The sequence below is a fragment of the Orbicella faveolata genome, unplaced genomic scaffold (assembly GCF_042242905.1).
Source record: "Orbicella faveolata isolate gen_17 unplaced genomic scaffold, um_ofav_v1 contig_35, whole genome shotgun sequence".
In the NCBI taxonomy this organism is placed as follows: Eukaryota; Metazoa; Cnidaria; class Anthozoa; order Scleractinia; family Merulinidae; genus Orbicella; species Orbicella faveolata.
In genome coordinates this window covers 3304599-3329083 of record NW_028301564.1, presented here as the reverse complement: position 1 = coordinate 3329083, position 24485 = coordinate 3304599, and the positions used below count along the sequence as shown (strand labels likewise).

General features: G+C 37.7%; 2 protein-coding genes across 3 annotated transcripts; one reads left to right on the top strand and one right to left on the bottom strand.

Moving 5' to 3' along the window:
- Positions 1 to 1620: 1620 nt before the first annotated feature.
- LOC110048708 (dolichyl-diphosphooligosaccharide--protein glycosyltransferase subunit MAGT1-like) lies at positions 1621 to 8703 on the top strand. The gene is made up of 11 exons (XM_020754485.2): positions 1621 to 1776; positions 2931 to 3100; positions 3519 to 3636; positions 4274 to 4356; positions 4664 to 4721; positions 5233 to 5373; positions 5496 to 5585; positions 5894 to 5957; positions 6311 to 6385; positions 7764 to 7854; positions 8464 to 8703. Exons 1-11 carry the CDS (start codon positions 1636 to 1638, stop codon positions 8477 to 8479), a joined length of 1047 nt encoding a protein of 348 aa, XP_020610144.1. The 5' UTR covers positions 1621 to 1635; the 3' UTR covers positions 8480 to 8703.
- An 802-nt stretch (positions 8704 to 9505) lies between these two features.
- LOC110048707 (RNA-binding protein 26-like) lies at positions 9506 to 24417 on the bottom strand. 2 transcript variants are annotated; one of them, XM_020754483.2, is made up of 18 exons: positions 24082 to 24417; positions 23061 to 23179; positions 22422 to 22633; positions 20821 to 21316; positions 19675 to 20094; positions 19081 to 19260; positions 17960 to 18276; positions 17206 to 17355; positions 16510 to 16596; positions 15965 to 16099; positions 14460 to 14534; positions 13866 to 13928; positions 13641 to 13745; positions 12915 to 13019; positions 12084 to 12299; positions 11375 to 11461; positions 10788 to 10943; positions 9506 to 10055 (listed from the first exon to the last, which is right to left on the bottom strand). In XM_020754483.2, the coding sequence occupies exons 1-18, from the start codon at positions 24138 to 24140 to the stop codon at positions 9957 to 9959; spliced, it is 3081 nt and encodes a 1026-aa protein (XP_020610142.1). In that variant the 5' UTR covers positions 24141 to 24417; the 3' UTR covers positions 9506 to 9956. The 2 variants fall into 2 exon arrangements, with proteins under 2 accessions (XP_020610142.1, XP_089128724.1); XM_089272598.1 differs by having other exon boundaries at positions 9990 to 10943.
- Between the last annotated feature and the right edge of the window lie 68 nt (positions 24418 to 24485).

Below are 24485 nucleotides of genomic sequence, written 5' to 3'. Positions count from 1 at the left end.
GGAAAAAGTCTTTAATTCTATCCACAAGAAAGTGTACGAACCCTGGAATATCTTAGCTTATTTTACTTAAGTTATCATAAAAATTTGTATACATGCAATAGTGATGACAATAATATTTGATTTGGGCTTATTTGATTACTTTTTTGTTAATTTTTTACCTGGGGGAAAATGGAGGAAAGTGTAACAATTCTTATCGTGGTAAATAATATTTTATGTTTTGCATGATAACGAGTAATTTCTTGTCTCTTTTTTAAAGAAAATACCTGTGCGACCATTCAACTTTGTACTAATGGGCTCATTAATTTGAACAGCATTCTCAGCGACAATTTTTACTTTATATTGTCTTACACAACAGTCAAATGTGGATGTTGTGAGCAAAAAGTTTTTACTTGCTTGATGAACCTTGATATTGGCCTGACAGGGTAGTTGAATTGAGATTTTGATGATAAGACAATATTGAGAAAGAACTTTATAGTTCTTCTACAAGTTTGAAAGGCTTAAGTGCCTCAGCAAGTATTTTCTTTTTCTGCATTAATAATCTTTAGAAAGGCAAGTGAGCCGGCAAAAAATGTTGTAAGTACAGGCTTATGTTTACCCCACTGACAGTTTAATGTATTTTAAAATTTGATAACAAGGCAAGTTTTATGTTACTGTTTTTGCTACCCTTTAAGAGGATGCCAACGCAAAATGTGAGTTCCCCTTAGCTACCTGAATTTGATTGTACACTATCAAGGCAGACGTCAATGCTTAGTTGGTGATTTTCTTTATACTCTGATCACTGGCTGTCTTGGTAGTGTATTTGGTTGTTAGATTTAAATCACTTCTGAATTTAGGGATGAAAATGTGCACTCAGTATGTCTTGAAGCTTGTAACAACTGCATTTTTCTGGTAACATAACCGAATCATTAAGCTGTTGGATATTTTGGTATCTTTGGGTATTTTTTTGTCTTTCATTGCAAATATTGTAGGAAAACTTCTTCACAGTGGCTGAAATGAAAAAGCTATGAAAGAGAGGGATTGTTAAAGGGTAAAAGAATACATTGCCAGGAGACCATTCATCAATGCCCTAAATTAATGAGAGGTTGAAGAGGGCTAGGTTTTATTGCCCATTTCTTAGTAGCCTGTGAACAGGTTCTCTGGTCGAGGATGGGGTGAAGAGAAAGCAGGAAGGAAGAGGATGCGCCAGCTCCCACCCCATTCCCTTATCAGCCACTTCACTCTCAGAAAGAAGTCTTCTTGGCCCTTGCAGCCACAGTCAGACCCTTCCAGTCAGAGCCTGGCACCTGTTCACCAGCTACTCTCTTAGTGGCACCCACAGCAGTCGGGAGGGTTGGGGGTACTCAACAGAGTTCTATGCAGGGAGGCACAGCCACGAGATCTAAACCCCTGTTTTATATACCATTTTTGACAACCTTCCATAGAAAATGGAACCCCTCTCGCATAACTACAGTACACTTTTTACCGACCCAAGAGATCTTTTTATGCAAAATAGGTCCACTAAAACAATTTTCCCCAATTAAAAAATCCAAATTGTCAATTTCAAACCCCCAAAAGGCCTTCGTCCTTTTAAACACCAAAGTGGATTTCTTTAACCGTAATGCGTGACAACATTTCTCCCTTCCCCACCCTACAAAAATGGATCTTTGCGTATTCATCAGACAGGGATCTGGGTACTACCATCGAAGCTCCAACATGGCGGCTCGCGGTTGGTTGTTTTTTATGCTCCTTATGTTCTGCTTTTCCCTTGGTCATGGTAAAAAAAAAGTCACGAAAGAGGTACAGAACTACTCTTTCAAATTATTTTTAAAATTACTCTATTAAGAACTGAAATTTTGCTGGAACTGCACATTGTTGTCAATGTCGATTGACCGGGAAAATCGACTTTCATTGTCAAGCTTAGAGTTTGTGCTGCTGAATAGGTACAATGAGCTCTTTTCTTCAATCTGGCTCCCAGTTTCGGGAATTTGTTTTTAGATTCATCAGTGGGCTACTCTGTTAAAATCTACGGCCTTGTTTCTCGGCAAATAATATTCTATTGTGAAACTGTCAAATTACTGAATGCTTTTCATACTTACCCATTCAATTTCCTTTGTAATTTTCCCTGCCTATTTGAGCTTGGTGTATGTCATTTGCAGACTGCAGACCGCAGAATGTAGACTTTTTAACTTTATATCATATTCTCAAGTATTCCCATTTCCATTACAGAGAGCTAACGGTAAACAGGCTAATCTGAGTGATATTCTGGATTTAAACCAGAACGCTATTTTGGCCAAATGTAGTCTATAGTCTGCAGTCTCCAAGTGTCATACACCGATTTGAGCTGCTCTATCTTAAACCTGGAATAATATAATCATGTATTAGGATCAACTTCAAATTTCTATTTTTTAATAGTTATATGACAATTTCTTTCATTCTTCGTTTTTTGTATCCCATGTTTGGGCTTTGGTAGACTATCAACTGTCCAAGTAGACAACATAGCAGGTGAAAGAACCAAGCAAATATCAAGCGTTACAATCTGTCAAATATTTTCACTTGTGCATGATTGGTCTAAACGCGTCACATGACTGAATATGCCCCAGCTAAAACTGGGGAATATCTGAATGATATTACCCAATTTTCAAAACTGCCTCTGTTGCAAAAATATTTGAAGGATAATAAACACGATAGCCTCCATTTGATGCAAAAATGTGCTCGGACATTTGTCCTTGGACATTATCACAGTTTTCCTTGAGCTACACTCTTGGAAAGCTGTTTGCTTCTCGGAACAGATAGTAAATATCCTAGCATATTTTTTGTGCCAAATGGAGGCTATTGTTTATGTACCTGGCATAGATCATGAAGTACATGATGATTTCCATTGGTAGCCAGCCTAATTTTACAACCCTGAATCAGCATGCATTCCAGTTTAATTATTGCTTGTGATTTTCTAGTCACTGTTGGATACTCGAGTCAAACAGCTCATGGATTGGAACCAAAGGAAGCCTGTTATAAGATTAAATGGAGATAAATACAGAACCTATTTGAGAGCGTCGCCAAGGAATTATTCAGTCATTCTTATGCTCACAGCTCTTGCACCACACAGACAATGTACCATTTGTAGGTAAGATTCACTGAATCATTGCTAACTAAGGTAAGAATGTAAGCTGGGGGTAAAAAAAATGGAAAATTACTGGTACTCTTATATTAACCAACATCATTATTGTCACCTTCATCATTAATCATTGCATACCGTAGAGAACTATTATCATCTTTTCATTTGTTTCACTGTTGTGTGTTTAAGAAGATATTTTCTTAAACCCTTAATGTCCTAAATGTACCTAACCCATGACTGAAAAAGACAAACTGTTCACAAAATGTTCTTCAAATATTTTGTTGACAGCACATAGGAGTAAACGAGAGCACATCAGATCGAGTGGCTGATTAATTAAGAGTACAGCTGAGTTTGAACTCTTTGACCTGCATTCTTATTTGCTTAATCCTCGATGTAAAACACATCCATCTCTACTCTTTTATTACAGAGAAGCTAACAATGAGTTCACAATCCTCGCCAACTCCTGGAGGTATTCGCAGCAGTACTCCAACAAAGTGTTTTTTGCAGTGGTTGATTTTGACGAGGGTCCAGATGTATTTAGTGCGGTGAGATGATATTTGTGTTACTTAACTGTTTATTTTGTGGAAACACCTATTACTATTAATATTGGTTTTGTCTTAAATTGATTTTTATTCTTGGTTTGGAAGTTTTCAGCCAGCCTGATTTTTGCTATCCTTTGTCTCATCTGCATTATCATAATCTGAAATGATGAAATAGATTTTATTTAGATAAAATATCACTTATTGGAAAAGGTGTACTGTATAACCAGGAACAAAATTCATTTTTACTGCACTGTATTTGCAAAATCATAAATGAGCACTGATAAAATTGCCATTTAATTGTATCACATAATAGTGAAATCAAAAAATTAATGATATTAATATTATATATAAGGATGAAGTATGCATAAAATTGTACAACCAGAAGAAAATAAAGGAAAGAAAAATAGGGAGGCACCTTTAGTTATTGATTGGGAAATAACCTTTTCCCAGGACTACTGATTAAAGGAAAATATTACATGCAGATAACACTGTTTTGGCAGTTGCTTTGCTCTTGCTTTTGTAAGATAAATTATTTCAAGGATTCACAGAGTATCAAAAATGAGGGATTGTTAATAATAAAACGACTTACATTTTAGATCTTATCTTAGACTCCTGTTTTCTTGTGATTGTTTATTCACAGCTGAGGTTAAATTCTGCACCAATGTTCATGCACTTCCCACCAAAGGGAAAACCTAAGAAGGCAGACACTTATGATATTCAAAGGTATGAGACTTAACTTTTACAAGACTAAGTATTATATTTTTTTGGCAAGCAAGGCCATCCCCATGATCCTCTCTCTAGTGGGTTGGCTGGTTAGTTAAAAAAAGATAGAGAAGGGAAATATTAGCAAATAAAAAAACAAAGGGGGGAGAAACATTTCCAAGAAGCTTCATTTTCAAACGGTAACAGTTACAAAATTTACACAATGTATTTTCTATGATGAGCTGATTGAAATTAGCTTATTATTATAAGCTTGTGCGGTTTTTGTATTAACTTGTTACATGTACGATGTTGCTTGATTTCTTTGTAGAATGGGTTTCTCTGCTGAACAGTTGGCAAGATGGGTTGCAGAACGCACTGATGTTAATGTATGTGGACTGTTTTTATGTAGTCACTTCAGAAGAGATACATTATGGATGTTCTTTATCATCAAGGGGGTACCATCGTCAGCTAGACTTTTCAAAGTTATGTTTATGATGGCAACAGCCAAAGGTGTATTTTTATTGATGGAAACCTAACAGTATTTTTTGGTAAAAGGTACTATACAAGTACACTGAAACTTAAAAGTGGTGTAATAATGCATAACTCATGCACAAGGCTGTACTATCAGATTGAAAATGTCGGGCCATGTTATTGAATTTCATTATCCTATCTAGGAAAAGTCACTAAACTATGTACAATTTGCTTTCCTTTAGCAATTCACAGGCTGGATATTTTCATTGTGATGTGGTACGGGTAGTTTATGTAGGAGTGAAGGAACTTGGTCATATAATTTAAACTCTGCTCTGACCAAAAAAGTATCTGATAGATGTAATCAAAAACAACTACACCTGTATCCAAGTTAATCAAAGTTAATAATGCTTGTTATCTTTTGTGTAGGTCAGGATATTCCGTCCCCCCAATTACATGGGCGCTGTGATAATGGGCTTGCTGGTTGTTTTGATTGGTGGACTGCTCTATGTGCGACGTAAAAACTTGGAATTCCTGTATAACAAGACCTACTGGGCAATTGGAGCCCTGGTATGTATAGATGGATTAAACATTGAAAACCTGTTCTTTGAGTTTTGTATTATTGCAGTTTATTAGCTTCACAAAATCAGATGACAGCGTGCAATTACCATTTATTTTTTTGTTCCTTCAAGTGTGTAGTGTTTGCCATGACATCTGGTCAGATGTGGAACCACATTCGCGGACCACCTTATGCGCACAAAAATCCACAAACAGGACAAGTGGTTAGTCAGATATTATCGTTTTACAGATATTGAAGATTGGCAACAAAACCAGTTATTCAATTCTGATTAACCAGAAGTTTATAAATTATATTTAATAACTATAATTTACCAGAAATTACAGTCCAGGAAAGTTTTGTACAGTTTTAACTTCATTCTTTCCTACTCAGTCCAGAATAATAAAGGTCACTGTCATCCAATAATAATTTTAATTTTAACCTTCAGTGAGAATGTACATCAGCAGATGTACTGGTTAATGAAATGTAGAGTTCATCACCATCGATACTAATATATGTATTGCTTTTTATCAGAGTTACATTCATGGAAGCAGTCAGGCTCAATTTGTGGCTGAAACCCACATTGTCATTGTTCTCAGTATCCTTTTATTACATACGAAAATTTTATATTAGCTGACTTAGGCAGTGGAGGAAGGAGGGAAAATACTGAAGCCACTTTGCCACTTTGCTCTCTTCGTATAACAAAGTAAGATAGAAGAGAAAATGAAAGCTGACTAGTAAATTCTCTCTCATTTATTCAATTAGTGGATATATGAAAAGAATTTGAAATTGAAACAATAGTTGGCAATTAAAATGTAGTTGTAGTCATCATACAAAACTTTATTCAGGAAACTTTCATTACTTTTTGAAAAGAAAAGAAAGGTTTCTTTGTGAAGTTTTAAGGGACATTATATAAAATTTTATGTATCACTCCTTAACTGGAACTCAAAGATGCTCTTTATGTTGCTGGTATGATTCTTCTCAATGAGAAGGCGCTTGAAGTCAAGGAGGTTGGAAAACGTAGAAGTGAGTGTTGATATGCTTCTTCTAGTCTGTCCACAGACCTTCTATTTTGTTTGAGCTCATCAAGATTGCAAATAAAAGTATTAACTGCGTGGTATTTGAAAAAGTATGAACACAAGGGGGTGGCCAAGGGGAAAGGCAAAAATAGTCTTTGTGCCAGCTTCGCGGCTGCTCTTGCGCTCTGCACTCACTCTTGTGTGTGAGCGATGCAGTGTACTCAAAGAAAAATAACTTGTAGCAAAATAAATTAATAAATGTCTGTGGACAGACTAATGCTTTTATGCAGGGTATAGCATTCATGTAATCAACCAGTGTTCATCCAAATCTTCCCTAAAAACAAATCAGAGAGAACAGTTAAGAAAGTCATATGTACGAAGTTCTGCTCTCCTAAAAAAAAAAAATTGTGTGTCCAAAAATGAAAAAGAGAAGAGATGTGTGATAAAATGGTGATGGTGACATGAGTACTCTCATAGCGATCATGCTATTTATGACTGGAAAATAAGAACCAGAACTCATTGAGTACGTCACTGTGACAACAATCTGCAAAGTTGCTTTCTATCTGGGGTTTATCTCACTCTTCTAAACTCATTTAAACAGAGGAAATCATGACCGTGACGGTGTTTGAATATCTGATATTAATTAGCATAAATCTTTATGATTTTATTTCTCTGTTTTCTCCTTAGTTTTAGTTTCGATTGAGAAGATATAATTATCAAACACTCAAGACAGTGTTTGACCACATTTCCAAACACTTTGAAGTTCGTCAAAAATACTTCGCTGTGTGTCGTATTTTCGGGTGTGTTCCTTTGGGGTGATCTGGATCAGGATTAGTGATCTAAGATCTGTCTGGATCATGGTGCATCAAAAGAACCAATGAATCCATTCTGGTCATGGATTCATCGGTTTCTTTCACTGATGCACCATGATCCAGACAGATCTTGGATAACTGATCCTGATCCAGATCACCCTAAAGGAATGCAGCCTTCAACTCTCTTCTCAGTGTTTGGAAATGTGGTCACACCCGGTCTTTTGTGTTTGACATATATTACAACAAGTTCTTAGGTTTTCACTTCCATTTTGCTCTCTGTTGTCGTGTTTAACATGTATTGGCTGGCTTTGGTCAAAACGACCTTGTGCAGGAATCTCGATTATGCTCAGATCATGATTTGTGTAATATTGAACTGTTTGATCTTGACTCTTTTCATAATAGAACAATACACAATGACAATTACTAGGATATGTCGTAGCCCACTGTGAATGCAGTGTAACGGGGGGACTTCATTTTCTGAATGAGAATGTCAGTTCTTGGATAACTGCATGCACATTGTCACAGAGGCAGCTGTCTAAGTTGTGTTTAATTACCATTTCTCTCCACTTTCAGTTGTAGTTATGGTTGGTTTGGGTCTGGTGGTGCTGTTCTTTAGCTTGCTGTTGTCTGTGTTTCGTTCCAAGTACCATGGATATCCATACAGGTAAAATATAGTTGATTCATTTTCTTCATGCATACACCACTGGGCAAAGATTGCTGAAGAAAAACTGACACGCAATGGAAACAAACAAAACAAAACAAGCAAGGAAGCAAAATAAGAACCTTTATAAACCTTTTCTTTGTGATAGAGAAAGTTACCTTGAATTTTTTTGTAACTTTGAATAGCCATATGTGGGTACAGCTACCCAGGTGAGTGGGTGCTTAACAGCTATTCTCTCAACAACTTTGATTTTGGTGGGGAAAAAATCTACATTTTGGAGGGATAAAATGGTGGGATTTGACAATTGTCTTTATTCTCATCACCTGATCACATAACATTGTATTGATATTGTACTGAGAGATTAGGTGTTGACCATTCATGGCCATCATCTATAAGCCTCTGTAGTTCAAGGTTTAGATAATGCTACCCACAGGATAAATCACTTCCCAGTTGACAGCATGGTTGGTTTTGTTGACACTGAACCAAATGCATATTACCGGTAAGCAAAGCATAATATGCTATCCATTATGCCCAACCTTTGAACAACCTAAGCCTTGAGTTTGGGTTGTAAGTCCTCTTCCAACTGCATTGTACTTTTTTCCTGTTTGCCAGTTTTCTCATCAAGTGAAGTCAAGACACCATCTGGCAGGGATTTTACCCAACTGGTGCTCCAGTACAGGATGAATTAATTTTTTTTTGCTCCCTTAAATAACTTAAGTGTAACCACTAACTACACATAGTGCTGTAAACAAGTATATGTAGGCTATATCCTAGGTTCTTTTGAAATTTCTTATTCTAAACAGTTTTGTCTCTAAACTTGTGTTGTGAAATAAAAATAACATTTGGTCTCCACTTGTGATTGTCTCATTTATTAACCCCCTGAATGAATAATTATATGACGTACTCGGTATGTCATGAATTTTGTCCCTGAGGTGCCTGTATGATGTACTGAGTACGTCAAAATTTGAAGAGATCTAGTCAAAACTCCTAGCACAGCAGAAACAACTTTCATTGGCACCTGAGATTTGTAGGTTTTTCAACAGACTTTTAATTTCCCAATTCTGTGATGTCATATGGATATAAAATTACGTCAACTCAGTGAAATTAACTGCATTGAAGAGACACTTACAAAAAGAATGTGCACATGTCCATAGTTTATGTGAAAAAGCTTATGGCATGTGAAGGTTTTACTAGGCACCCATTTTTAGTGAAAATGGTGCGGCACACAGCGTGAACATGGTCAGGCACTCATTCACAAGGTGCTAATATGTATTATCTGTACAACCTCAAGATTTTCCAAAAAAGCAAAATAATATCAAGATATTCATACACTGACCTTGCATATACAGGTGTATTCGAGTGTCCTCTTGATAAATGATCTTTCTAGGCCCAACTACTGGCTGCTGTTGGGGAAAGGAGCCTACACCCCTCCACTGAAGACAAGAAGAATGCTCAGGGACCAGACCTGAGAGAGGGTATGATTCTTCAGGCAATGGCAGCATTTCTAGTTCTCTGTGATGCAGGCCATTCAGAACCTGCTTGCTTCTGTGGCTTGTGGCTTGTCCTCTGTCCTCCAGGAAGGTGATCAGTGCACAAATGTGTGACCACAAAGAGTGGCCGATAACTCTTGTTGATCATTGACTTTTGTGACATGTTTTGTTTTGTGTATGTTTTAATTTTCAAGTGTAAAAACATTTTTTTCTTGTCAATCTGAAGTCATTTGTATTCTTTTTTTCTTTTCTTTTCACCTCTTCTTTTCACTTTTTTCCCTCTGGGATATCATCTTTTTTCAAGAATCCCTTGGATTCACTTTTTTCTTTTATGCATAAGACTTCATAGCTGTACAACTACTCATCATAACATACAATAAAATGAAAACAGTTGATATTATAATAAACTGTTACAGACAGTAAAAATCTAAAGACAGATCGCTTCCTTAACACAATCATGCATGACATTGCAGATATTATTACAGTATGTGGCAGAAAGCTTGGCTCACAAATAATTATTCTGCAAAATATGACAGGGTAAAGATCAATGGTTGTTTTACAATAACTCAAATATTATTATAGTCTTGACTTGTTTCTCTTAGGAGGTGTCCATGACTATCTTTTCCATGATCGTTCATCTTCTTCCTCTTCTTCATCAAAGTCTTCTCCGAGAAGCAATGCCTCTTCTGTCTCTGGGTCAAATTCATGTTTTCCCTAAAACATTACAAGGTGTTTAAATGTTGTTCCCAAACTGAAACACAATGCAACACAAGCCCTTATAGACTTTGAGCAGTCTCTTCCTTTTCTCAGTGTGTGTGCAAATACACAAACTAATTAATGTGAGGAAAAAGAAAAACAATTAAGTTGCAAGCCATGAAGCTGCAAGGAACCAGCCTGCTTCATTCCCTTATTTTTTCCCTTAATTTGCATAATCAATGGTTTCATGAAATTTTCGAAAATTTAAGGTGGCTCTGAACGCTACCTACAGAATTTTTTAAACTTTGCCAACAGTTGCGTCTTATCACGCTTATCAAAAGTTGATAATATAAAAAAATTCTCACTGTGCTGTTTTTGAATTATGAGCCCCTAAAGCTGTAATTAAGGGTGTTTTAGGAGACCATACTGTTGCTATGGTAACCTATTGCATCACGAAAATGATAACAATCAATGATGGGCAGTTTCTTGATACCATAATTGTAGCATCAAGTGATAAAAAGTGGTTATAACAACCCGTCAAAATCTAAGTGCTGGCAACTGTCTTGAGCCACCTTAATACAGGTTTCAATGTAATGAAAGTGGATTATGGCACTGACACTTGGGATATAGTTTGTTATTCCAGATCTTTGCCTTGTTTTTTGGTATCAATATTAAGTGGAATTCAACCTGAAAAAGGCAAATCCCCAGCCAGCCACACCCTGACCCTAAGAGACAGCCACGATTACTCACCAATTCATCTACATCCAGTCCAAGCTCCTCCTCAACTTTCTTGAGTACCGTTGGAGTGGTGGGAGTGGTAGGCATGGCTCCAGAAGGAGAGGCTGGAGTCCTGTACCAAGAAATCTTCAGAGCCCTTCCTTTAAATGTTTTGCCTTTATTGTAGGCCTGAGAAAGACAATAAATTGATACAAATATATCTGTTAACTGGTAGCTGCAATGCAACCATTTAATAGAATACTGTATTCAGAGATTTTCAAGGAATAAGGAATATAATCATATAAGGAAAAATTTTTGTTGCTTCCACTCAGCAGATAAAACCACAGGGTGGACATTAAAAACACTTATAAACTAATGGTCAATTTGAAGCTCTTTTACACAAAATAACTGCCACAATTATTCCATGACAGCATAAAATGCGAGTTGAAAAAGGCAGTGAGATGCTCTGCACACATCATTCATACACCTGGAAACAAAAACAGCTGGGTAAAATCCCTGAACCTACAGTCCCGTTCATATGTACAATGTCTGGTAAAGTAGCTGTTTACAAGTATGTACAACAAAAAGAAAGTTGGTTTTAGAAAACTGATCATTCTTACAATTTCTGCTTCTTTTCTTGTCCTAAAAGTCAGGTTGAGGGTGTTCTTTTCCTCAATGTACTCTTCATTGTCAACAATTCCAAATTCCTAAAACACAAAAACAAGAACATTGTAGAAAGTACAATTTAAGTTGGTGAACTACAATGTCCTAAGACTTCCCCTTTGATGCTGGAAGTGTTAATCCTTGTGTAACACTTAAGCTGATGCCTGGTAGTAGATGTGATATTATCATACAATCATGTCAACACCAGGTTATCTTTGTGAGGTTAAGTCTTCATTTGGTTGATAGTAAGCATCACACTGCACACTCCAGGAAATTTGCTCAGAAGAACTCCTATTGGAATGTGAAAATCTTATTTACATCACTTGCTAGAGGCCGCAAGTGAATTGGATGATGGTATTATTAATTTTTTTTAATGGCTCTGAATGACCCACACTTCAATTGGGGCAAAGCCCATCCTGGGGTGGAGAGAGAGGGTTAAAATGGGGACAGGAAGACAGGAGGGAGTAGACAGGGACAAAACATGCATGGTTTGTGTTAAACCAAATCAATCATTTTGACTGAGACGCCGGTTAAAACTAAAAAAGATGCTCAACTCAACTGGAGGTACCTTTTCCTGATAGAACTGAACACAAAAACCACATTCGGCCCAATCAGGCTAGAATGGTGGATCCAACAATATTTGTTGTGGTCACGATTAGTACTCACTTTAAAATGCTCTGCCATGTCTTCCTTCTGTTCTGGTGTGATGTCACTCACAGTAATCTGTTTTGGTCTGTGATCCAGCGAGGCACTTTCTCTTGTCCAAACCCGTGCCATTCTTGGAAGAGGCCTGCTTCTTAGAGGTGTGCCTCTGCCTCGTCCTCTTACAACACCTCTGCCCCGCCCTTTTGTTGGTGGGTCTAATAACCCCAGAGATTTAGCCTGAAACAAAAAGTTCATTTAACGAAGTGCATTCAAACCACTTGTAGCTGATACCCTCAACCAGAAACTGAGGTGTGTTTTGCCTAATATCATGGGTGACATAGTTATTTCTTAATTTTGACATGAAATTTCAGCATTAATTTATAATTCACAAGTGAAATTACAAAGTTGGCATGGCAATGTTTGGCGCAAAATTTCTTGATACAACAAACAAGTCAAAAACCCACGATTGTAAAAGTGTAATTTATCACCTACGATATTAAAGGTAATCAAATAGTATACTTGTGAAATTGAGAAATAAATTTCATTTGCATTTTGTCAAAATTCAAGAATTTCCCTTGCCTAAAGACTTGAGAAATTATTAGAATTTTGACAAAACGCATGTGAAATTACTTCTTAATTTCACTTGTCACCATTTAAGATAAGTTAATCTTATCCACTGTTTTCTTATTCTTTACTTCCTGACAAATGGTTGGTTGGTTGTTGGGGGTGGTGGCGTATGGATATATTCTGGAACTGCGCATTGAAAAATTACTCCCTCTCTTCTGTGATACACGTAACCATTTTTAACTGAAAAAAAAAAAAATTAATAATGAATTTCAAAAACTGAGTTACCTCTTGTTTGAGCTCTTCAACTTTTTTCTTCAGTTCCGTAGTGTCTTCCCCAGTGTTTTGATGTGTAATCAAATCCAGTTCTTGATCGAGTATTGCTTTCTGGGCCTGAAATTAATAAAGTTGTCAGCATTACTCAAACGGAATTCTAGTTTGTTATTCAATATTTATCATTACTTATTAATTCAAATTTCTTGGATTTACATGTATGTCTGATGGTTGTTGTTTTTCATTTGTGTAAATAATCTGTAGAGATTCTGGTGGATCATGAAAAGACATCTAGCACATGATATCAGCATTTGACTACGTAACATCTGCACAATCCTCCATAGGAAAAAAGATGGCAACTGATACATTTACCCATAATTCTTAGCACACAAAAACTTTAACAACGCTCATAAAAATGTACAGAAAAGATCTAAAATCTTCAAACCTAGAATACACGATGTTTTTAGCACAGGGACAAACATAGCAAAAATATGGCTGTCCTTGTATTTTATGGCTGTGTAAGGTTCACATGGTACATTTGTGATAAAACGCACATGCAACCGCCATGTTATTTTCCAATCCTATGGAGATACGTACATTTATCAAAGTGATACAATTCCAGTTTTCCCACCATGTGAAGACCAAGAATGTCACTTCACACCAAAGACTTTCCTGTCCAAACCTCTTTACAGTATGTACAAAATTAATGTAATATTACTGATCTGGAATGTCTGTACTCACAATCTGTCTAGCCTGAGAAGGGCTTTCCTTGGATTTTGCTGCCATTGCTGCCAACTCAACCTCTTTCTTTAGTGCCTCAATATTTGAACTTAACGATTTTATAGTCTGCAATTTTATTGGAAAAACAGTTTGTTAATTTTTCACATTAAGGCTTACAACTAAATTTAGGTCACAAAGATGTCAAGAAAATGTAACAACGGGAAGAAGCAGTGCACGATGTATTACCTTTACTATCAACTCTTTCTCTGCAGTACCTAAATTCTTCTTTTCAAGTTTAGAAATTAAAAGCTGGCAAGAGAAACAAACACACTTTATTACTGCATATAATTAACAAAATTAATATATTAAATAAACTAAATTATTAAAAAAATAGTGAGGAGACTGAAAAGAAACTACAAGGCTTATATACGTGAGAGGTGAGGGATGAGGGATGAGGGGTGAGGGGTGAGGGGTGAGGGGTGAGGGGTGGGGGTGGTGAGGGATGCAAGGTGAGAGTGAGAGGTAAAGGATAAGGGGTGAAGAGTGAGGGTTACAAGGCTAGAGGCAAGGGGTATAGGGCAGGGGTAAGGGGTCATGCAGATGTTGGATAAGGGGTGGAGGCACAGGATAAGGAGTGAGAAGTAAGGGACGAGGATTAAGGATTAAGTGGCAAAGGGTGTGGGATATGCCATGAGGGATAGTGGACAGAGGGTGACTGGTAAGAGAAAGTACAGTATAGTAACAGGTCTGCTGAGTTTCATTTACAATAGTGTGGTCGTCAGTTAAAAGTTGCAGCCCTCTACAGATGTTATGTGCCTATGATGGTATGTTTCTGGATACCTTTTGTTCTTGAATTTGTTTGTTGAGTAGTTCTTGTTTCTGTTTCTGAATCTCAAGCTTCTTTCTCATTGCTTCCTGTAAATAAAAGAACATACCAAACACTGAATAACAAAGCATTGTTAACCACTTTGCATGACAAACGATTCTGAAGTAAGTATATATTGTTAAGACATGCACCAGATGATAAATTGGCAAGAAAGGTGACGGGGATCACTTCTAGCAGGGTGGTGAAACTATCAACTGGTGTCTTAAAAGAAGCTATGTCTTGGTTTGGACATCTTGAAAAGTTAAGCCTAAATTTTCATGTTCTTTGATTGTAATCCCCATTAAGTATAGTTAAATGAAATTTAACATAGTTAACGACTAGGACCTAGTCTGGTCAGTAGCGTTTTTATACGCACTTGTTAGTGTCTTGCCCATCTGTGAGCGTTTGGTTAGCGTTTGGTGCGTTCTGTAGCGTTTGATATAGTTCAATGAAATTTTACATAGTTTATGACCAGGAGCTAGCCTGGTCAGTAGCGTTTTTTTGTAGGCGTTTGATAGTGCCTTGGCCATCCGTTAGCGTTGTTTAGCGTTTGGTGTGTTCTGTAGCGTTTGCAGCAGTCATATGGTCGTGAGAGCCCTGGGGCTGACATTGTCCAGCAGTATTTTTGGTTAGTACATGTGTTGTCGTCCCATGTGCTCGCAGTGTGTTCATCGCTCTGTTAGTGTGGCGTTGTGGATTGAATTATAGTTTACCGGTTCTCAGCGTTCCCTCCCTATCCCCCCCTCTTTTTAGCATTTTTTTTCTTTTTTCCACAAATGCCATCTGGCTTGAGTGTGATGGGTGCCTGTAGGGGGCTTGGCGCGGGCGCTCGTGGCTTGGTTGCAGGTTGGGCAGGCCAGTCAGGTGTTCTAGCGCCTTGGGGATGTGACTGCGGTTGCAGCCCCTGGGCTTCGTACGCACCTTCCCTCCACTAGCGACTTGGGCGTTAATCACCCTTGATCCTTTATTCTCAAACTCATTAATAATTCATCAAGTTTAGACAAAGGAAGTCATGACTGTGACAGTGTTTGGATTAGCATAGATTTTTATGATTTTATTTCTCTGTTTTCTCCTTAGTTTTAGTTTCGATTGGGAAGATATATCAAACACTCAAGACAGTGTTTGACCACATTTCTAAACACCTTGAAGTTTGTCAAAAATACTCCGCTGCATGTCGTCTTTTCAACTCTCTTCTCAGTGTTTGGAAATGTGGTCAAACACGTTTTTTTTGTGTTTGATATATTACTTGACTAGTATTATCTCTTTGGTGTTTGCCTATATTAGTAAGCTATTATTTTCAAGTTATCTTCAATTTAAAGGTAATTTTGTACCTGACCAAAATAAACCAAAACACCATGACTGAACTCCTTTAATGGCCTTAGCTCCCAAGGGTCTCCTGTAGCTCAGTGGTAGAGCATCTGAACTAGTAACCAGAAAGTCTTTGGTTTGTTTGCTGTGAAATGTTCATATATCAACTAACCTGTTTGTGAAGTTCTTGTTGTCTCTTAGTCAGTGCTGGGTTTGTTGGTATGTGAATAGCAGGAGCTTTTGCAGTTTTTGAGAAAGTTGTTTTTCCACTTTGGAACATGGTTGGTTTGGCCTTTGGTTCAGCAGGCTATCAATGAAAAGATAATTAGAAATGCAATTATCAAAAATCTTAAAATGTATTGCATTCAGTGATAGCACTGATTTAGCTGACAGAAGTTGTAGTTGGTCATATTTTCAAGATGGCTTTCTCTGGAAGGTTTCTGGTTATAACTCTCTGCCCTGTAATATTACCTTTGAATGCAGAATCAAAGTTTATTTTTTCAACATCCCCAGATCACTGATCAGTGTTTCAAGGATGTCACATGAATGCATACTTTACTATAAAGTTGTATCAGTTCAAAATGCTTGATTTATTAACCAATTAGCAGCAGTCACTCAGATTTATAGATTAAAAATTTTGAAGCTGGCCCAAATTTTGCTTGATAGAAATAAATAATTATTAAAAACAAAATCTTTTTTTGCTCAGCCAAGTCATACCTTGTTGGAATTCTCTTGTGTTGGTTCACCAGGTGTGTGTGATCCTGAGTTACTGCCTGCTGTTGTACCTTGATTTGAATTCCCATCCTGAAATACACAATTTACAGTAGATTCAAAAGTTTATTTTAGCCAGAGATATCATCACTCTTGCACATCTCATTTGCTCCTCTCTCTCACCTTTGAATGCTTGCCACATGGGCTAGACAATCTTCTTTTACGCTTTGCATTTACACCTAATTAATGAGGAGCTTTCTAGTTATGTTGTGAACCCGTGGTTGGGAAGACCCATGATCTTGCAAGGATAAGGGGAACTGGGTGTGGTTGACCGGTAACTAGAACACAGCCCAACACATGGTGAAACACCAGGTGAGGAAGCACGAATACTAACCTTGCATTGGTGCTTGAGAAACAAGGAAAAAAAGGATCCAGCAAAACAAGAACCAGTTGACCAGATATACAACCTTGTGCTAAACTGTGCAAGGGCTAGATCCCAATATTGATCATACTTAAGATATTGGCGAAGTATATTCAGTCAGAATGTTCAGACTTTGATGTGTACAGCCCTCATGTAGGACCTTTTTTCTTAAGGTCTTCTAAGGAACTAGCGTGTAGGGCCATACAGGTCATACAATAATGCCTGCTTAATAAATTTAATTACATGCAACCATGATTATAAATAAATCTTTTATAACATACTTTATTGTTTTGATGCCTGTCGGGATTGTGCCAAAACACCCTAATGAACCGGTTACCAAGCACAGCATCAGGACATGAGTGCGCCGCCTTAGCTTCTTGGTGATGTGAAAACTGAACCAGTGCTGCTTCAGGATCTCCAAAAGCACACACCTGTCACAACACAGAATAAGGCTGTAAGCAAGTAATTTCATTTGACTGGATGTAAAAACATTGACCGCTTAAAACCATCAAACTACAGTATGGAACTTTCATATACAAGTGAGCTTTCCTGTAGGTGAAGCCAAGTCAATTATTCCACATAGAAAATAAGAATAGTCTATAATTGTAATTCCTTTACTAAAAACGTTCCTTGTTTTACATGTACATGTACAGATACAAGAATAATAAAATATTATATTTGATAGTTTTGTAAGTTATTCAACATACATGTACATGAAATGAAAATGGATTTTGTGCTTTTAATTATAGTGCAGCCTAAATTTTTTTTATCTCTTTAGCAACACAGAAATTGGTTTGACAAAATTTAACTGGGAGGTTTGAGGAGTCAAAAGTCAATTTCTCTAAACTTGTTTTGCACTGGGAGTAAACTATTACCTAGCATAATCAACATGTTCAGAAAATTGCAATACCATGGTGGTAAATCCTGAATCGTGACTGCAAATGCAGGAATTTCTTGTTGCAAATTAAGGTTGTTAACACTGACTCTGAATCAAACAACAGTAACACAACCACACAATAAAGGTGTTAAGAGTACCTGAATGTTTGTGATGGTACCAAATCTCTGAAAATGCTCATTTAATTTTGCAATATTGTTCATGTCACGCGGAATCTTTTTCAACTCTAGTGTATCACTGAGTTTCCTTGGAAATCCTAATCGACTCTTGACTGGAGCAGTCTGATCTGTAGGACCAGGAGCCGGTGTTACACCCTGCTGGGGTAAAGCTGAGGGTGGCGGTGGAGGTGGCGGTTGTTTTTGAGGTGGAACAGGAGCACTTTTCTGCGGATCTGAGTGGATGACTATTCTGTCTGGTATGGGTGGCATTCTGGGTCCTGGAGCAGCCATACCAGGAACTGAAAAAGTTAAAAAGATTAAGAACTCATGACAACATTCCCATGTCTATGGAAATTTAAAAATGTTAATTAATACATTAATATATTGCATTTCATCTTTCTCTGCATCTATTCTGTACAGTTCATTACTGTTGTGTGTACCCTTGAGAATCTTCATTTGTAATCCTCAAAGGTCGTCAATGTTCTTTGGATTGATTCTGCAAAGGCCTTCAAGACTCTTGACCTTACGGTTCATCAAGGGTTTTACAAATTCTTGTAAACAATCAAAATTCTACCATTCTGGCAACTTTTCATCAAATCCTTGACAGCGTGCAAAGAAAGTCAGGTCCAACAGACTGGGTGTACAGTTCTCTAGCCTTCACTTGCCCAATGGGTAAGTGGATTTTTTTGGGGGGAAATGTTCCATGAAATCCAAAGTACAGAAGTATTGTAATGGATGGACTTCTGGGGGGCTAGTGAGAATTAATCCTGGCAAATAAATCATAGTTATAGCTTAACCAAATGGCAAGCCTGAAAATTGGTCATCTTTACAGCCTGCTTGAGGATCTTACAGGGCCTTTACAAGGACATTTGCAAAGATCTTTACCAAGATCTTTCTAAGATTGTCGACGTCTCGAAGATCTATCTGTTAATCAATGTGACTTTTGGATTTTCAAAGATCCTGCCAAAAATCCTGCCAAAGAGTTTTTGCCAGGGTTATGTTCGACACTTTGAGTACCAAATGTAGCGCAAACTGAATTGAAAAAAAAATAGTAAATATATTCTCAAATGACCAATTGATACTGGCCATTACAATTTAATTACCTTGTACAGTAAGCTGAGGTGGATTTGGCGTGACAGGCAATAGCTCTCTTGACCTCATACCCATGACAGGATGGAACACTCCTTGAGGGGGCCGTGGAATGGGGTGGGGTGGACGACCATTGCCAAGTCTCATCCACACAGGAGCCCTATCAAACTGAGGCTGTTCTGGATTATAGGAATCTAATATAAAATGGACAACAAGTTACTGGCGTGAACTGTATTTTGAGGATGTTTATTTATATTGTGCCACAGATCAAAGAAATCTAGGCTAAAATTTGCTAAAAATTTAGCAAATTGCATTATTACTCTGGCAGAGTTGCAGTTCAAGTCGACCATTTGGATGTAGCACAACAAGAGCAGATGTGTCTAGACCACAACCTTTACATGCTGTCTAAACTTTGTTTAATTAATCTAACTGTCAGTTAGATGTCAAAACATACATCCATGTAATAGTAAAGACGTAGTAAATATTTACCTCTTACTAACCGAGTGAAAGGCTAGGGCTGCACTGGGGTATATTGGCAGAACCAATCAAAATGCTCAGATTTACCTCAAGACTAACTTGCCATATAATAAAGTGAACTTATAACTCACCTTCAAATGGATTAGCAAAGGGAGGACGAGGCACCTGCCCTCCTAACATTGGTCGCTGTATCATATGGACAGTGGGTAGTGGCATAACAGGGGCCTGGCTGTGCTGAGGAACCATTCTAGAGGGTGCTGGGGGTCGAGGACCACTCACAGGTACAGTGGTATCAGGACTTTCCTGGTTTGCCTCAGATTTTGGAGCATCGTTAGGTAATGTCCCCACGGTACCGGGAGGAGGGGGCTGGGAGGATGGAGGAGGTGGATAATTTCCAGGTATTGGAACAGCACTGCCTGGTAATGTTGTTCCAGGTATAGGTTGGCCACCTGGAAAGGCTAACATCCCTGGAGGGAGGACATCTTGGACAACAACTGGGTCATTTCCATGATCAAATGGACACAGCTCTCCACGCATACAGAATCCTTTTTCTAGCAACAGGAAATAAGAAACTACCGGTAGTTAAATTTTGTTAAGGTTTTTACCCATTATTTTTTATATAAATTTCAATGATATTAATTTTGTACAGTAATTGCATTAAATATTTTCTCTGTCAGCAATATGTATGGGTTATTGACCAAGCGTGAGGTCAACATGGCTGGATATTGGTCAAGGTCCATAAACTCGCCAATATCCAGCCATCTTGACCTCACGCTTGGTCAATAAGGGATTCATTATATCGCTTGCAGGGAAATTTTTCTTGCAGGATACAGCAGGTTATCCTGAGCGGGCAAGATAGTGCCATCTTGCCCTCTCAGGTAGCAAATCATAGTGCAGAATTTGGCTCATCTTGCCCACTCACCAAGCTAGCCATATCATAATTTCCATTACCAGACAGAATAAGTGAATTGTAAAACATATTTTCCCCATCCTCTCAGTTTCAGTTATCATTTTCATTTGTCAGATTAAATAGGACATGCTGTTCTTCACACAGCTTTCATAAATTTGAAAAATCTCTGAACATAAAAAAATATAAAGAAAGATGACTTTCAAAAATATTGTTTTGTCTATCAAAATGCTGAAACCAAAGAAGGATGCTGGACCGCTTTCAACCTTCTCTCCATTTCTTTGCATTCTAAGGAGAAACACGACAAACTTCCACAGATATGTCAGTACTTATTATGCTTTGTGAAGCATAAATAATTATTAGTGCATACCATCATAGTCTTGGCAACGAGACTTTCTAGCTCCACCCCTCTCTCGTTCATCTCGTCCACCGTGTCGTAGCCTGTCATCTCTGTATCTATCACGAAAAGGCCTTCCTCTTCCCATCCTCCCACCTCGACGATCCCACGATGGACTTCCACGCCTTCCCCTTGAGTCATCATGAGAGTTCATTCCACCAGACCGCCTGTCCTGGTTGTCCATGTACTTGTTAGTACCTCTGTCTCGCAGCATCGCACTAGGAATAGGGTAAGTAGCATTGTCATTGTCTCTAGGTTCAGAATCAGCCCTCCTCATCCCAACAGCTTCCTCTTTTGGAAACTTTGAGAAGTCACCTCTGCCTCGAACATCATCATCGGCCCTTCGTTTGCGAGATCGATCCCCACTGCTTGACACAATAGAGCTGGGTCCACTTGTGCTTCTCTCACTGGAGTCAGTTGCTCTTCTTGTTCTTTTGAAATCTCTGTCGTCATCATCGAGCACGGAAGACTAGAACAATGGAAATCAGCAAATTAAATCAACTTATACTTTCATAGTTTTCACTCAGTGCTTGCTTGCACAATTCTATTCTGACATTGATATTATTTCGTTGCACAATAGGCCATTTTATAGTTGTGTGTTTAGTCACCTGGCCTATGAATGAAAGCGAGACTGGAGGTAATGTTGCTTTGATTCAGGTCTCTCTGCTTTTCTCATTTAAATGCCAACTAGTTAGCATAAGAACAACTCGATTTACAGAACTAAAACAAGGGGTTTTTATCAAAACAAGGTCACCTGCAGCCTTGCTGCCATTGAAGGCCTGGAGCCCATTTCTCGAAGGTCCTGAAAAGTTTTCGCACCTGGAAAGCTGGAGCAAAATCTCAAACCTTATGATTACAAAGCTGTTCTTTGTACATATTCTTAGTATAAACAGAGGTTCCATTCTGTACAAGAAGTTTCAGGCGTGTACACCTCTCTGTCTTTTAATACCGATTGACTAAAAAATGGCTTTTCAGGCCCAAAAACACTTCTGGGACTTTCGAGAAACAGGCCAGACAACTGTAAAATGGTCTACTGCTTACAGACTTGTTTAAAACGATTCTTTTATGACACAACATCAAGTAATCTCTGTGTACTACATAATAGCTGAGCTAAATTCTCAGTGTCTTCTGGATATTCTTGAGATTCTGGATCTCCAGAAATTAAATTCTTCCTACTATTTATTAATTTCAATGATAGTTCTAGCAATTTTGCAGCCAATTTAAAAAAAAAAAAAACTGGTTAAGAATTTTCTTTATCCTCGTCAACTTCCCACTTAACAAATAGGTCTTATTCATGATTACATCACATACTCAAAATTTACCACAAAGCCTCGTTTGTGAGAAATTCTGTCAAACCCCAAATACCCTAAGGTTATTTTCATGAGGGCATTCTTTTCAACTTTGCTGCTTTGGGAATTTGTCTACGATAAAATTTACAATTTGCATTTTAAAGTGAGGCTTGGTATTGAAATTTGCTTGTGTGATGTCATCACGCATAAGGGCTATTATGTCATTATAAGTCAATGTTGATCAGTCTTGGAACTCAAACATTAACGTGGCTAAAAAATGTTTACCTCTGCTAACACCCTTGGTGTTAAAACATCCTCTGATATGGAAGATTTCCTTGGTTTTTCTGGTGGCGTGGTAGAATTAGGAGTTGGCTGTATGGGAATTACTTTGGGTGTGGTGGGAACAGCAATTCCTGGAGTTGGCTCCACAATTGGTTGAGGCATGTACGAAAAATTGGTCAGCGCTTCAAATAGCACATTCACAAAGTTGGCAGTTTCTGGAAATAAAACAAAAAACAAACCAATAAAGCAGTCCATAGTTACTAGAGGGGAATGGTTATGAAGCCCGGCAAACATCAAAGGAGCAAACAAAGATGACAAGATTTATGTTGGAAGGTCCATGACTGTGCATGATCTTTTGTTTTGCACTTTTACACTATGCATGAATTACCTAACCAAAACATTTCTGTTGGTTAGTTCCTCAGTCATTTGTTAACAGCTATTGTGTTTTGTGCATGGACAAGGCCAAAAAAAGCAAAAAAAAAAAAAAAAAAAAACCTACAACAAAGAACTTTGCCCAGTAACTTCCTAACCATTCCCCTCTATTAGCTATGAACAATCTAAATGGCAAATCCAGTCAAAATTCAACTTAAGGATTAAGTTGGTACTAAAATAATTATCACTAATTTGTAATGGGGATTTTACCAGAGGAGAGAAAAACTTCTAACTGGTCCACACAAATATCTTTGAGTTCCTCCACAGGCTTGTCCTTTTTCACCAATGCAACAACATACTTGGCCAGAGCTGCTGGGTCAGCATCACAACTAAAAAAATTCCAGAAGAAATCAAGCTTTCAGTTGATTACAGAAAACTGTAAATTTGGCTTTTCATATATAATACCCCCACTTTCATTGTGTTGATACAGAAAAATCCACAGCCTGTTGATGCATGAATCTATGGGTTTGTGAATCCATTAATTTGCAAAATGCTTTCTATTTTTCATCAAGTTATCAATTTGAACTATTTTTCCTTAGTCTGGGAAACTTCAAAATATGTTCCAAAAATGTAAGCTCATGGATAAATCCACAATCCACTGCATTTATAAGATCTGCAAATCTATCAAAACTAAGTACAGTATGTTGATTAAAATCTATAATCCGTCAACTGTAAAACGATTTTTTTTGACCAAATCTGCCAATCCACAAAGATATTCATGCACCCTTGAAACTGACACCCGAAGGAATTTAGCAAATAATAAAACAACAGACGTAGAAATAGACGAGAATCGAACACATGTAAACAATCCAACCTTGAAGGAATATGTTTATGGTAGTACTAATTCGATCAAAAAAATTTGCTTACAGCTAGTACTTTTATATATATAATGTTACAATGCAGTGATCAAATAGTCTCAATTTGTACCCGTCAGCAATTCCTAATTTTGATAATCAGATTGCTCAAACCAATCAACAGTTGTTTCTGTATCGTGTAAGAGTTTTCTCAAGATCTTGAACTTAAACGGCAGATACGCGTCACGAAACGGAAATACTTCTTTGAAATAGATCCCAACCAAGTAATATCCCTCACGTTATAAATCTTAATTTCAACGAGCGACCTACTGTAGATTAAACGAATCCTTGACCTACAGAGCAAGCGCCCGGGCTAGATTCGATTACGATTTTAACATGTACGTCTCTCATTCTTCAGTTAATGTAAGCTTACTTACACTGATTCCAAACGGGTTGTCAACCAGGACTTCAAGGCTTCCACGCTTTTGATTTGCATCTTGATTTCCAGAAATCCTTCGATATGTAGGTTGGTCTTCAAAGAGCGCACCTCAGCAAAGTTTATCAGCTTGCTCCGAAACTTATCACAATTTATTGAAACGCATCGCACAAATTGTAAACTTCATGATAGAGTGGATCCTTTCAAACAGTAAAGTTTATCGCTGCATTGATCATTAACTATCTAGTTAAAAGCAGTCGTTATAGAATGGCGACACAATTTACACAAAAGTAACTCAGCAAAGACGGTCGCCATTTTTCTTCCACGAGGATTGGAAAGTGTGCGTGGGAAGACTGGATCCTAACATATCCCAGAATTCAGTTCGGACTGCTAATCAATAGCCTC

Bases quoted from the DNA above. Each gene is read 5' to 3' on its own strand.
- LOC110048708 (XM_020754485.2), top strand. From the start codon at position 1,636: ATGGATCTTTGCGTATTCATCAGACAGGGATCTGGGTACTACCATCGA. The intron at 5,374-5,495 runs GTATGTATAGAT...TGTTCCTTCAAG, and splicing joins ACTGGGCAATTGGAGCCCTG to TGTGTAGTGTTTGCCATGAC. The intron at 5,586-5,893 runs GTTAGTCAGATA...GCTTTTTATCAG, and splicing joins ATCCACAAACAGGACAAGTG to AGTTACATTCATGGAAGCAG.
- LOC110048707 (XM_089272598.1), bottom strand. From the start codon at position 24,140: ATGCAAATCAAAAGCGTGGAAGCCTTGAAGTCCTGGTTGACAACCCGT. The intron at 13,746-13,865 runs GTAATACATCGT...ATAAAATTGCAG, and splicing joins AGAAAGAGTTGATAGTAAAG to ACTATAAAATCGTTAAGTTC. The intron at 10,944-11,374 runs GTAAGAATGATC...TGTCTTTCTCAG, and splicing joins CAAGAAAAGAAGCAGAAATT to GCCTACAATAAAGGCAAAAC.